This window comes from Dermacentor silvarum, chromosome 6 (assembly GCF_013339745.2).
Source record: "Dermacentor silvarum isolate Dsil-2018 chromosome 6, BIME_Dsil_1.4, whole genome shotgun sequence".
NCBI classification, from domain to species: Eukaryota; Metazoa; Arthropoda; class Arachnida; order Ixodida; family Ixodidae; genus Dermacentor; species Dermacentor silvarum.
The window spans coordinates 142,521,020-142,535,914 of record NC_051159.1 but is presented as its reverse complement, the minus strand read 5'-3'; the positions used below and the strand labels follow the sequence as shown (position 1 = coordinate 142,535,914).

The window sequence follows — 14,895 nt, the reverse complement described above, 5'->3', positions numbered from 1 at the left end:
GACAATACAGGACCTTTGTTTTACGCGCACTGAACTCGTATAGACATCTGAAAACTGGGACGGCTAAGCAAACCACAATACAGCTGCCACTGTGATCATCTATTGAACATCAGAGCTTGTGCATAACCACATGATGCCTTAGCCACTGAAGCATCGTAGCTAGTTCGTTTATGTGAGAACAAGTTGGTTAACCGTTTACAGATGTCGAATTTGAGCAATGCTGCAGTTTACATGGTTTGATTTCTTTTTAATATAATTCACAATGAGTGTTCGGGCGGTCTTCCTAGACGGCAACTGATCGTATCTATACCTTGCACCACGCTCAAATTTGCGCGCCTCTTTTGTTTGGACATATCGCATAGAGTTTCCGCCCTAATCCTCTATTGACTAGTGTTGCCTACAAGCAACCTACCAGAAAACATTTTTTTTTCTCTTGCTGAGTTTTGGTGTTGAGTACGATGTTTGTGGCTATATGTCTTCGGCCAACACTGAATGAGGCAGCAAACGTCGTTTGTTGGTTTATAGCAGGATTTGTAGGACGAGGAAAAAGAACTTTGGCACGTGACACGCTTTCTTTCTTAAGCACGGTCAGAAGAGACAGACCGATGCAACATATCCGGTGGCAGTGGTGTCGCACGCGTGATTTAAAGCAAATTAAATGTTGTCACGAGCTGAAGCGGAAGAAGAAAAAGAAGAAAGAGAAGAAGCAAGAGGAAGAAGGCTGACGTGGCCTGGAAGGAACGATCGTGGTGGGAAATGGCAGAACACCGCTAGAACAGAAGAAGGAAGGAGTCTGATAGAAGACTGGGCGAAGAAGGCGGTGAACGAATGGCGTCGAGGTCGAAGAGTTGAGTAGGAGGAGGACACCAGTGGCTCTGCACCAGTTGGGCTTGATCCTCCACGCCCCGTGGCTGTGCACCGTGATCGCCATCAAAGGCTTGGTCCGAGCACAACGGCCCCATCCTATGCTACGGGGACAACCTCGCCCTCACCGACGACACCGCTCGACAAACCAGGCCTATTCTACGGAGGCAATCCTCAGCACAGATGCCAGTATTCTGCCGGGCAATGCGAAAGAACTACACTGAGACATGTGAGCGCCACATCGCATGGGACTTATTCGGACGTTTAAAAACTTGCGAATTGATTTGTAGTCGGATGTTCTACCTCTGCTCCACGCCACGTTTATCTAGGTCAATTACTCACAGGGGACCCTGATCACGAGAAAGAAATTTACAGAAGAATAAAATTGGGTTGGAGTGCATACGGCAGGCATGGCCAAATCCTAACTGCGAGCTTACCACTGTCGTTGAAAAGAAAAGTGTACAATCATTGCATTACCGGTGCTAACACATGGGGCAGAAACTTGGAGGTTAATAAAGAAGCTCGAGAACAAGTTAAGAACCGCACAAAGAGCGATGGAACGAAAAATCTTAGGACTAAGGTTAAGAAACAGGACGCAAGCGGTGTGGATCTGAGAACAAACGGGGATAGCCGATATTCTAGTTGACATTAAGCGGAAGAAATGGAGCTGGGCAGGCCATGTAATACGTAGGATGGATAACCGGTGGACCATTAGGGTTAGAGAATGGATGCCAAGAGAACGGAAGTGCAGTCGAGGTCGGCAGGAAACCAGATGGGATGATGAAGTTAGGAAACTTGCGGGCGCAAGTTGGAATACGCTAGCGCAAGACAGGGGTAATTGGAGATCGCAGGGAGAGGCCTTCGTCCTGCAGTGGACATAAAATAGGCTGCTGCTGCTGCTGCTGCTGCTGCTGCTGCTGCTGCTGCTGCTGATGCTGCTGCTGATGCTGCTGATGATGATGATGATGATGAAATGATTTAAGAACTTCGGAAAGATATTAGGGAGAAGGGGAGAGATCAAACTCAGTGTAACGATTTTTGCGGTCGTATACAGATTTGACGTGGACTTATCGATGTGGTACATTAAATATGTGTTTTGCGTGTCTTTGTCCGGATTCATGTCTCGTAAGCCGGTAACCGTGATAAATGTACACCTATGGTTAACACACAATGAAAGCTGCCTGTACAAATTCCAAAAGAACCCACAGGTGGTTTGCGTTGAAGCCAACTTCCAGATTCTTGCCTGGAGTTTCTCCCTACGGCTGCAAAAAGTTTCCACAATATATATTTTAAAATTTTCATTGATTATGCTTTTTCTCGATGCGGTTTACCCAGTTCGAAAATAAAATTTTCTTAGGGTATCTATACGTGCCGTCATTAAATGATTAAAAGCAGCTTCGTTTACTATTGCCAATTTAGAACAGAGCTATGCTCTCATCTGCGGCTTCTTGCTGCTTTGCTGCCTTCTGCAGCATTTTTTTAAAGGGCACTAAAGAGAAAAATACTTTGCGCTGTGCTAGTAAAAAAAACCCTTCTACAATGCCACTCAAGCGACTGGGTAAGCCAGAAAAGACGCATAACGAAAGACGGGTGATGATGCCGCTTAGAAATTCCCGCACCCCCTCCCTGTGACGTCATTAATTCTGACGGCGTCTCCTCGAGCATAGTCAACTTTATATATTGAAAGATCGATTGCATTATAACCTAGAATAGCCATGAGACTAACTTTGGGGCGATTCAAGAACATTTGGGGTGCTATAACCGCGCAAATGCTTAAAAAAAAGAAGACAATAGCTTGAAATCCGTGCCGTCACAATGTCGTGCCTCGGCTAGGGTTTAGGAGTGAAATTCAATAAATTCAATTTGGACCTTCATTTTCTATTCTGATAGTCAACATAGCACAATGAAATGAACAAAAGTGGAGATTTCAAAGGATACTTTATCGGTATAGAGTGAATTAATGTTCCTGTTTATTTTCTTTTTAAGCAATTGGTCCAGTATTCTTACGCTTCCTAGGGGGGGGGGGGGGGGGATTTGGGGGTTAGCAACAGAAAAATCGCTTTTGATACGTTCGGTGAGAACTGCTGTGACGCAGCACAACCTCGCACTCGTGGACTTTCATAGCGAAGCTGCGTGGGTGATCGTGAGACACCAAGTCGGTTCGGGCAACGCAGCCAACGCGACAAGCGGCATCCGACGCTGTCGGATGTTGGCAGCGTATACAGGGAGCGTGTTTATGAACGAAAAACGTACTTGACGAGTATCGTAGCAGGCTTTAGTAGGCGCTATCTTGGAGCGGATATGAGTTCCCGTGGTGATGGCTTGCGGCGAATGCATTGTGAATGCTGCTGCGCGCGTGTCATGTTACAATGTGCTGTTTCAGCTTCAAGGATCTAATTTTGGCTCGACGTAAGCGTCACTAGCTTTCGCAATTTGTGTCACAACTCTTATAACAGAGTCCTAAAGGAGATAAAAGCTTTTCAACAGAGTATCGACAAGGTGGAAAAAAGATGGTTCCAATCGCAGTCGCTGAACGAGTTGCATAATGCATTACATTGTCGCGCAAATCACTGCTGGGATGTTGAAAGACGAGCAAACGATTAGGAAAACAAATGAGAAAGGAAAGAAAAAAAAAGACGAACTTATGTCGCTCAGCACTTCGTTTGCAGGATTTCACCAGGTTTTGAATAAGCAATTCGTATGTGGTTATAATTTGTAGAGGTGGGCAATTGTCAACGTTTTCAAATACCAATCGAATATGAATCGAATACGAATAGTAAGTATCGGATATGGAATCGAATATCAAACAGGTAAACGTAGACGCATATATTTAGAGGAAGAATATTTCTTTTGAATGTACCATGCTCGTACTGACCAGTGAAAAAAGGGACAACTAATTATCAGGGCCAATTATTATCAATTTAAACAAAGGATCAGTAACTATTATTAAAAAAAAAACTGCACGAATAGTATCTAAACGTCTTTTGAGCCTAATTGTTGCAAACTTTCTAAGAGTGATTGATTCCTGTATGACTAGCTTTTCAAAAACGCTGAATAAATTGATTTTTTAACAAGATCAGAAGTTGAGAAAAAAGAAAAGAAAAAAAGCTGAAGGATATGTGTAGCCCTACTGTAGACATATGTTAAAGAACCCACTGCAAGGGAAACCACAGCGTAAAAGATAAAACTGCTAAATGAATAGACTGCAAGAAACAATAAATGATAGACTACAAGCAATAATCAGGTTGTCATGTAAGCTTCCACCGCGAAACCGAAAACAAAGCTTCCATCAGTCATTTTCTTTCTGCAATGCTACGAAACCTCGTGTCGTTGATTCATTTTTGATAAGCTGCAATACCTTATTTAGCAGCAACTTTAACAGTGTGTTGTTGCCAGATATATGGTTAGTTTAGTTATTCGAAGATAAACGACCAGTTCATTTTAGAATACGAATACTAATAGGTAGTGTGTAGTATTCAATTCATATTTGACACTTGCAAGTATTCGCCCACCCCTAATATTTATTTTATATGCTGTGTATAGACAACATAAGGACCTATGTACTACATGTTCAGTGAGTTGTGTTTCATATATGACGTCTGAAGGTTCAAGGTCACAGGCAAAGATGTAGCATGTAGATAAAACAGGTTCCGCCTGTATAGACAATCTATGTGCAGTGAAAATGTGCGCGTGTAAGGCAGCGCTATGGTGGTAGCGTGGCGAGGTGCGTGATTATTTAGTGGCACGATCATCAAGTGACACTCTTGTTTCTTGCGCAGCACTTCCGGTTCACCTCCTGAGACGACCGGGGACGAAAGTCAGAAAAAAATAGAAAAAAATAGTGCAGTACGAAATTCACGGGTTTCCTTATAGATATGGTATCAGAACATAAGTTTAGTTTCAAGTTGAATTGCTAAAGTGCCTGAAATAATTAGAAATAATTAGCTGAGAAGACCAGGGACGAAATTTAAAATAATTCAGAAAAATTGAAAAAATTCTACAGTACAAAATTCATGCGTTTCATTATAGATATGATATCATAGTATATGTTTAGTTACAACTTGAGTTACTGAAGTGTCCGGAATAATTAGAATTAATTAGCCCAGACGACCGGGGACGAAATTCAAAATAAATTAGAAAAAATATTTAAAAAGTAGTACAGTACAATATAAATGAGTTTCATTGTAGATATGGTATCAGAGAATAAGTTTAGTTACGAGTCACTGAAGTGTCTGGGATAACTAGAATTAATTAGAAATCACTGATTACCGCCCACCAAAGCACAGAACACCAACGCCGAGGTTCGAGTGCCACTACGAGACACCCAAGTCAAAGATCAGGGTCGCCGACTGTTTTTTTTATTGCAGGCTTTTGCCAACGCTGTGTCACAGCAGCGTCACACGGAGCCCATGACATTCTTGGGCGTATGGCTGTACAAGGAAGCTACGGCTCGGGAGTTTGCGTCTGAAGTGGCCACCATGACGTGAGCAAGACTTCGTCTAGTCAGTGCTTCTCTGGATTGAAAAATACGATGCATAATAAAAAAAAGTACGAGGGTGACAGAAACGCCACTCGCATTTTTAAAATCTTTAGTATTCAAATGAAAATATTGATGGAGCCGATTCCTAAACGTGAAACAAATGTGGCGGCGATACGCCAGTAAACAATGTAGTACCCATCCGAAGTGTACCCATCACTAATACGTTCGTCTTAAGCCGTCGCAACGTAACCTTTGAACAAAGGCATTCCGTAATTGTGGAGAGAGATGTGCGGCTATGCCAATCACTGAAATATATGCATATCCAACGCGCATCTTGGAATCTTATGTGAAGCGATGCTTTGGTGAAGTGCTTAATTATTTGGTATTAAGCTGGCCATTTAATTCCTTCGTTTCTGCCGTAAAGAAAAATGGCACGTGCGCGCACATGCTCTCGCGCAGCTGTGCTACGGAATGTGACACACGCGACGATCGTCTCAATAAGTTAGTTGGCGTTGGCGCAATAGAAGTATACGTTCGATTACGGCCTAATGGTTAGACCATCGGACGGCTGTGCTGGGGGACCAAAGTTCAATCACACCATCGGGCACGTAATAGAGTTTCATTTCTTTTGTATGAGCTGTTCGTTAAGAGAGAAGCAGCGCCCAGCAGCCACGCTCTGAGAAATACGGGCGGGCTCTTTAAAATGAACACACAACGGTTGAGCTGAGCGAATTTACCTATGTGGCGAGTTTGACAACGTGATGCTTGCGGCAGCTAGCATGCGAAAGATGGTGTTGGCTCCTCCTCTCATTTACCGATTTCCTCAGTGTATCGACAGCACTCTCGTAAGAACCCAGAAACTGCAGCATCCATCCGATGTGAACTAGCTGGCTGCTTGACACTTGTAAAAGATGGGCTTACCTGTCATTGTGTACTCCAGATGGAAAGAGCAAGAAATTGCAGAAAGTGTGCACTGTAAAGACAAATTGCAGTGCAGGCATTTCAGGGATATTGGCAAAGCTTTACTAACGGCGTTGAAAGTATGCGTCAATATCGGGAGATAGTTCTCCCTGTAGTTTTATGGGTAATCAACTTGGTAATAAAATATACTTTGTAAACATTCTTTTGAATTGCTAATAATCCTTAACAAACGCCTTGTTCCAAAATATAGTAAACAAAGCTATGTGTTCCTCTTGTAATTCAAGACAAAGGTTAGGTGGAAAATTACCTCCATTTTCGGAAGGCTTGTAGAAGATTATGTGTAAGTGTTAGCATGAGCATTGTTTAACCGCTCATTCTTCTGACGTTTAATTACGTCCTCAGCCATTAGAAGTGAACATCCATAAAAAGAGACGTGCATATACTGCGAGATCTCACTATCACTGTGATTATGGAACATATATGCAAATATCTAATCCGCCAATAAAGACACTGATGAAACGTGACCTCATTCAGTCGCGCCGCAAGATAAATTGCTGATCATACGAATAGTACGATCATCGGGAACCTGCCCTTTGCCTCAAGAAGACACAATGATCGGTTATTGTACCTGTTTGTCGAGCTTGAGTTTGCAATACAGTACTTCTGGACCTAATACTTCTTTTTTATTGCGATAGCAATTATATGGACACTCAAATAGGATTTATGCCGTCGGCGTCACCGTCACCGTGAGGTTTCGTATGACGTCAACGGTGATGAAATCGTAGCCGCGCACCGGACGCTGTATGTGCGAGTGAAAGGGCGCGAGGAACGCGTGCTTTCACGGGGAGCGAACGCATGGTGGAGAACAAACGCGCGTTCTGCGCCGTGCTTGCTCCCTGAAGGGCTGCAGAATTAAGCGTCTCTTTCCCCCTTTACAGTCACCATATATATATATATATATATATATATATATATATATATATATAGAGAGAGAGAGAGAGAGAGAGAGAGAGAGCAAACGCGACTCCTTCCGTCGCGCGAAAGGCCGTGGGGGGACTGGAAGGAGGGAGGGAGGGAGGGGATGCGACGTTTAGCGGCGGCACCAAATGCGTATTTATATAAAAACGTTGCGAGGCGAGAAGGTGGTAACGACTTCCGACGCTGCTCGACGAGTTTCCCCTTCTGGTCAAGTCGAAAACCTCCGAGCCGCCCCCAGAGGCCCTGGCAACAGTCACCAACGCCGCGCGCGTTCGTTGCGAACGCGGGAAAAACGGCGACTGCGTCGACAACAGTTCCGCGCGTTGCTGGTGCTGATGCATGTCCAAGTTCATACAGCTAATAAAACTACTATCCTTACTCCGTATAGCTCACTACTAAGTTGCTATCGCAATTTATGCTTCGCCTTTCGGGTGAAACTGGGACATTTTTTTAATGTGAACATTTCGTTTAAATCTCCCTTCTATTCTTCCTGTCCTTATTTTCAGTTAAGTTACAAGGCGATCAACCCATATTTGAATGCCAGATCCCAATGGCGAATTATCTAAATAACAAAGAATTGAATTATTATCTTTCGGCATTGAATTTGGCGCATTCTCTTTTAATGAACATTCGAAGCCTCTCGTATGTCACGGTCACTTCGTTTTGCAACTTCTCTCTAACGCATTTATCGTGTGACTTGACGAACATGCGATGGAGGCGCGCAATATTGTTGTGCCGGTGCACCGAGGTCTATCGCTTGGCGCCAGAGCTGCCGGCAGCTTATCACCCGGTCACAGCAGCGGCCGAAAACGAAGATCGTTGTGCCGTTACGACCGCTTGTGCTAGAACACTCTTGGGCATCAGATCCGAGCGGCCGCTTCAACACTGGAGCTCCGGTTCGATGTAACGCCATGCCTATAGCCGGCTGCATCAATAACCTACCGCTGCACCAGTGCGCGACTCTTCCGTGGGGTGGTTTACGAGTACTAAATGTCACTCGCCCAAGTGCTAATCAAATCGAACATGGACATCATGGTGTGCTTTGCCCATTCAGAGACAGTATAATGAATATTTCAAATATAACTTAGAAATGGGCATCTTGTTCTGAATTTGACCTGTAAGTGGCATACATGGAAGACATCTTACAGGAAATGTGAAAGAATGAGTCCTCACACGACTAAGACGCCCTTTGCCTTGTAGTGAATCGTATTTCAGAAAATGGTGGAACAATTAATGACTCATGTCATGGATCAATTCCAACCTGCACTGCGGGAGTTCGTAAGTAGGAAATTGTGTTCCCGGGCTGCTGCTCGGCTTTTTCGCTTTTTCCAGGTTCAAACCCGTCGGAGAAATGTCTGCGCCTTCGACCACCAATAGAAAACTGCGGGCACAAATGACCTAATTACTTCTCTACAGAAAGGAGTATTTAGATCGGCGTCTTCATCACACATAGAATCTTGCCGGCATAAATGGCTTCGTTGTAGTAGTCAGATGTTTGGTTGGAATACTTTTTCTGCTACGAAGCCGCCATTGAGAAGGCTGCTTAACGCATGATCTCACTTTATTATTTTCATTCTGCAGGCACATCAACACGATCATCATTCAGACCCATATATCGGTGCCGTTCCGCGCGGGACACACGTGTATATCTCGCCCTATATGCGCGATGGCTGCCAGCGATTTACGCCCCAGCTTTGTGAGTACTTTGATTGGTTACACTGGAAATTTATTAGTCATACTATTAGAATAAATATAGCAGCCAAGAAGGCATTGCATATTATTGTCACGTATATTTAAAGGTACTGGCTGCGTTTAAGTAGAATAGCTGGCTCCTAAAAAACACCACATTTGGACCTTAAGGATGTTTTTTCATGTACATACCTCACCTCATTACACCCATAAAAAAGGTGTTCAAGCGACTAATACAAAAGGGGGATCATTTGGAGTTGTACGCTTTTCCCCGCTGTGTTTTCTGCCGAAATGCACACAAGGTTTTTTTATTTACAACGTTATCGTTTATTCTATCACAACCCTAGTCTTTCGAACGTCCGCCTAAGTAATCAAAAAGTGTTTTTCGAGACGTTTTAAAAAAACAACCCAAAAAAGGAAAGCCATGCAATCTGGATTTAAACTGTGGACCTATACGTATTGCGAGACAGAAGTGTTTACTCTTGACGACTCCGCCGTCGCAACCACAGGGAATAATAAAACATTTGAAGAGTGCAGCAGTGCCTGTAGCTGCTATCATAGGTGAACGCCACGCTCTTCAGTGCTTCAGTTTATCTATAAATTAGCACCAAGTGAAACAATTCTAGCGAAGCTAGCAGTCGTCTCTTTCCACTTAACGACCGGGGGGCATCATATTCACAATAAATGCTGTTTTTATCGGTAGTAGATTGCTCCGCATGCACCTGCGAACGTTTGTTCCAACCGTTACTGAATGAAACAGTGCAGTAATTGCTGCTCATAATCTTGCTCCGACCCCGATGCTACACCAGAAAGAACATGCGCCTCAAGAACTATGATTGGCTGACGCGCTATGATTCGCTGACGATTGGCAGCTGATCTATGAAAGAACACGGAGCTCAAACAACTTAAACGAAGCGAACAGTAAAAGGCGAAATGCATGGAAAGAAATAAAAGAAAAGACCATGTCTTCACCGCCACTTCACCACCGGGGACGCTATGTAGATGAAGTAGCAGGTTGACATGCAAAGCCTATTGTGACCATATTACGTGCTCGAAGAATGACTTGACGCAAACCGGTGGGAAAACACACACGACATTCTATTTGCTCGAAATAATGAAGTTCTTGAGCACTCTTATATTCTGCAACGTGTGTCTTTCACACAAGATATATATGCACTTTTAGCACCCTAAAATAATGAGAAGGTGCATTAAGGGTGTTTTGCTAACGAATCTACCCATGGTGGAAATCTTCAGAAATAGTAAGGCTGCAAGAAGAGTGCTTCGACATCCAATCCACTTTCGAGGGTGTCATTTCCCTTAGTGTGTACGTGGCACACTTTTTTCATCTTGTCCTCGCCTGCCTGTTTCTTGCATACCGCCCACGCGGCGATGACCTTTTGATAACCATAAGGGTCCATTGTGACTTACTTGGCTGAAGCTTGTGATGACATATCACCCATGCCCTAGCCAATCTTGGCGTTCGAATACGTCTGGATTGGTTGAATAGTTTCAATTAAAAAAAAAACAAATCAAAATGATGCAATCCGCCTCCCATAAGGCGGGTGGCTGATTGTTTTTTGTTCGAGACCTACTATGAATACCAATAGGAAGCTAGTGTGCACATAACTTTGCATGGTCGTTTTCTATTGTGATGCGATTGATGATAACGGCGAAGGACCCCCACTAAAGTACATTGCGAGTTTACGAGATGAGCCGGTAACTGCTTACATGCGTAAATCGCAGGAGGTCGCCCAACAAGCCGAGTCTTTCTTGCGGTCACGAGGCGACAAGTTCCGCATCGTATTCTCGTCCACGCTCGGCGTCATGGTCTACGTTGGCCAGGCCTTTAGAAAGCAGCCATCAGGCCCTTACGATGCCTGCGACAGCTCCTACATGGCTGGCAGGGACTTCCTGTGTAGCGGAGGCACCACGTCCTTGGGATTAGAGATGTACGACAAGGACGAAATGTACACCTACGTTATCTATCAAGATGGCTCCAACCAGCACTTTGTCACCTACGAGACGACGAATTCCTTGCTAGACAAGGTGAGCATAAACTGCCTGCCATACTCTTGGCTTGCATAGCTTATACTGCGGATAGCACTCGCGATACGAAGTACAGGGTGAAGTACTAACGTTAAAATATACTTCGGTGTGCCGTATAACTAGAAATGCTTAAAGCGACATTAAAGAAAAAAAGGATGAGTCAAACTGCATTGGTAAATTGCCTTTCTTGAACACACGTGCACACAAAAAAGCCACTCTTACCGTGAGAAGAAGTATGGGAACCCGGGAAATACGCAAAACTACAGAAGAGTGGTGACGCCACCTTGACGTTCCCGCACAGCCAGCCGTGATGTCATGAATTTTGACGGCATCTGCGCCGGCCTAGTTAATGTTTCGGTAGGTAAAGATAAATTACACTAAGCAAGTGTATATAACGTTTAATGCGCCACAACGGCCCAAATGCAAGAAAGTACTGTGAAACCTATGACGTCACACTGACCTTTTGTCACTTTGTTTCCGGCGCAAAATTGAAGACCGGAGGTTTGGCATTCATTTTTTCTTTTATCGTAATCAACTAAACCTGTCACCGTGAAGTTAACGAAAATACAGTTCTGATACACAATACTACATCAGTCAAAACCTATTTGTTGTTTCTCTTTAGTGTTCCTTTATTGCATGAACACGACAAAGTATATAACGGAAACCCTTGTTCACTCGCTTATAGCAGAAATTATATTAGCGTGTGTCAGTGGGGAAAAATGTCTGTTCACTAGACGCTCGCTCAATTGAACCGTGCCCGAGCAGGCCGAGTGACACAGAACGGGCTGACACAGAACCCGACAGCATTTGCATGAAATTCTTTCGAATTACATAGTTGCAGTTCACATTCATGCAAGAAAATAGAGAACAAAACGAACGCAAACACGGCTATCCAGTTCTTTGTTGCTTGCAGTGAACCACCGATGCAAAGTGTACTCGTTTAAGTATACATACCATGCGAAGCGTATCGGACTTGCCCATTTTAGGTAACAGAGAGGAGATACAGAGACCGACTACAACGAAAGAAGCAGCGGGGCAAGCGCAGGGTTCTCGTTGTTTCTTTCATTCCAATCTGTGTGTGCCTTGCTCTGTGTTAGTTAAGATGCGGGGACACCAACTCGACCAAATGTAAGTTCTCTTAAAACGAAATTATCGAAGCTCCTCTGCGCAGGATGGCTGCAGCAGCAACCTAACGCTCACATAACCCTATCGTTAGGTTTGGTGTGAGCGTGTGTAACTGGCCGGGCCTTGCAATGGATGAAAAGCTGTTTGGCCCGTTTTCGCAGTCTTCATGCAAGCTCGTTCGCAACTGTGCCGACAACGGCTAACGCTTCGTGTTCATTGGGTGGTTATATATTTAGCTTGAGTGAACAGTTAATGAGCCAAATTGACGTCAAGCAGAGATGGTGCGATACAAATTTTATGGTATGATACGCAGCGCGCCGAGAATAATGTATCGTTTGACACGGCACCCCATGCCATAAAACAGTTGTCCTGTCCATCATGAATACAAATATCATCGTAGATTATCTTGAAATTCCGTTGGTTTCGCCTAGCTGAATGAAATGCTTGTCACGCACATTTGTCCCTATGTCTTGTTACTTTATCACCCTGAATCACAATTAGAAAGTATGCTTTATAAAAATTTGTATGTGCTGAAAGAAAGGCATCTGCATGCTTCAAAACATCATCGGAGCATTTTGTAACATTTACCACATCAGAGGTGTACATTTACTTCCAGGGAATGGGCGGCAAGTTAACATTTGTGAGCATTGGGACTCACTCCACGCTTAGACTTATTACCTAAACACGCACATTGGGGAAAACACATGAAACATCGGTGTCAAACCTATTCTGCAAGTGAAAACAAGGGGAAAGGCTATTCAAGCAAAACGTCAGATAGCTATATGGAAGTTACTGACAAAAGGGTAATGCTACGAAATTATATTCCTTACTTTAAGAGGTGAGATAGGAGTAATATACTAGCGCAACGGTAAAGGTATTCATCGATTATCAGACTAATGGCAGGTTTTTTTTTTTTTGCTCTATCTTTATATACCTTTCACAACGCCGCTGTGTGGGCGCTGCCCTCTTTGAACACGGGACGACGTCATCATTGCGCGCGTTCTGGCTTCCCCTTCTCTTAGCGGACAACTTGCCGAGTAGATGCAGAAAAGCGCCGTTTTCGCCTTCTGAGTGAATTATTATTCACCACTGATGCAACGCTTTCAACCGGCAGCGCGAATAGAACGTTAGCGCTGATAACTTACACACGGCGTTATTTGAGCCTGATGTTGGTGAGAGAATACCTTTTTAATACATGTACTTGCCACAACGCATAAAAATGTGTTTACATGGGAGACGCTTTCGGTTTCTCATGACGAGATTCGCAATCCACTGCAATTTCACTTACATACCCGCTCTGACTGGCCATTCCCTTTTGTTAATGAAGTGCTCATTAGCGGACGCAAAATCTTCGTTAAGGAGCACGACAGTGCGGCGAGATCAATAGGGCATCCACGAAACCACACTACATTGCTCATAGCTCACTCCCGTTTGTAACTATGCATATGGCATGGATATCGGTGCTCAACACCTTTTTTATTTATTTTATTTTTCAGAGCTTACTATAGCCTAATTTGTAAACGTACTCACTCATATATGACACACAACCATTCATTTGCTGAAACGCACTGTCCGCACAACATGCAAACTCGCGTTTCCCCTGGTATCGCATAGTGTCGGAGGATACTTATTCAGATGTACCAAGCCACATTGTGCTTCTTATATGCCATATGTTATCATATCCACTCAACAGATTTAGCACAAGCCCATTCCCTTTTTTCTGCAATTAAGGCATTCGGCTGCACTCAGAAGGCGTCGTATGGCGTCGGAACCGGTAGCACCGCCTCTCGCACCTCCTCAAACTGACTGCCGTAAAAGGTTTATAAGCATAATTGATAGTATTCGTTTCAAAGAGCCTTAGCCATAAGAAAATGGTGCTCTTAAATGGCTTCTGACGGTGCGCCGTGCAATGGCAAATATAACTGTGCGATATTTTGTTTGCTTCCCCTGCCTAATCATTCGCCCAATGCTATTGCAGATGAATTTATACATCGAAACAATTTCCGACGGCTGGGCGTTATTCGAGGCACACCGTGACAGCGCTCAGGGCTGCGCCATTCAAGAGCACTACCAACGTCTAGAAATGGTGCAGTTTAATGCACGTAATCGGAGTCGAAACAGTCTTCGGTGATGCGGCTACCTGGCAGTGTGCGACCACATGGAGGCCGCCGCTAGTTGTCACGACTGCGCGCATGTGTGGCCGACAGTTCGCGCTGCCAGTTGCACCACGACCAAGGGGTACACAGCCGTGCACTCCCAGCTATACTATATGTAGCTGCGCGGCAATAAACGATTGCATTCAGTCACTTGCGTGCTTTGATTGGCTATGGAGAAGAGTTAATAACCAAAGCTGTTGCGTTTCGAGTGACGAGAATGCTTGAAAGTATTTTTCATAAAATCGTACAACCCTCCGGTTCTCTGGATTACGTTGGGCGAAATCAAGAGGCACCTGAATTCCTCAAAACTTCTGAACGACTGCAAGAGGACCAGCGCAGTAAGGAGCATGAAGATTGCATGGAGCAACAGACGCGTGCTGTTGGCAACGGCATCAGTTTGCAAGCAGAACATAGGGAGACGCGCCCGGTTAGCGATCTTTCCGTGAGGCGTCACTGAATGCCATCCAATTCTTAAAACAAGTAACTAGGGCTTTTCATATCGAGTCCTAATCCTGATACCCGATATAGCAATTAAATTCTATGTGATGGCGCCCCCTTGGAGACCTTTGATGATATTGATGATGCTGATGATAATCATTCAAACCAAGCAGGGGGGGGGGGGGGGGGCATGTACCA

General features: G+C 44.2%; 1 protein-coding gene across 1 annotated transcript in view; it reads left to right on the top strand.

Moving 5' to 3' along the window:
• Nucleotides 1–14,365, top strand: part of LOC119456930 (uncharacterized) — a 34,496-nt gene extending 20,131 nt beyond the window's left edge. The window contains exons 9-12 of the mRNA XM_037718748.2: nt 5,232–5,347; nt 8,825–8,939; nt 10,676–10,978; nt 14,082–14,365. Coding sequence (XP_037574676.2) covers nt 5,232–5,347; nt 8,825–8,939; nt 10,676–10,978; nt 14,082–14,234 — 687 coding nt within the window. The 3' untranslated portion in view covers nt 14,235–14,365. The remainder of the gene's footprint in view (nt 1–5,231; nt 5,348–8,824; nt 8,940–10,675; nt 10,979–14,081) is intronic.
• The last annotated feature ends 530 nt before the right edge of the window (nt 14,366–14,895 follow it).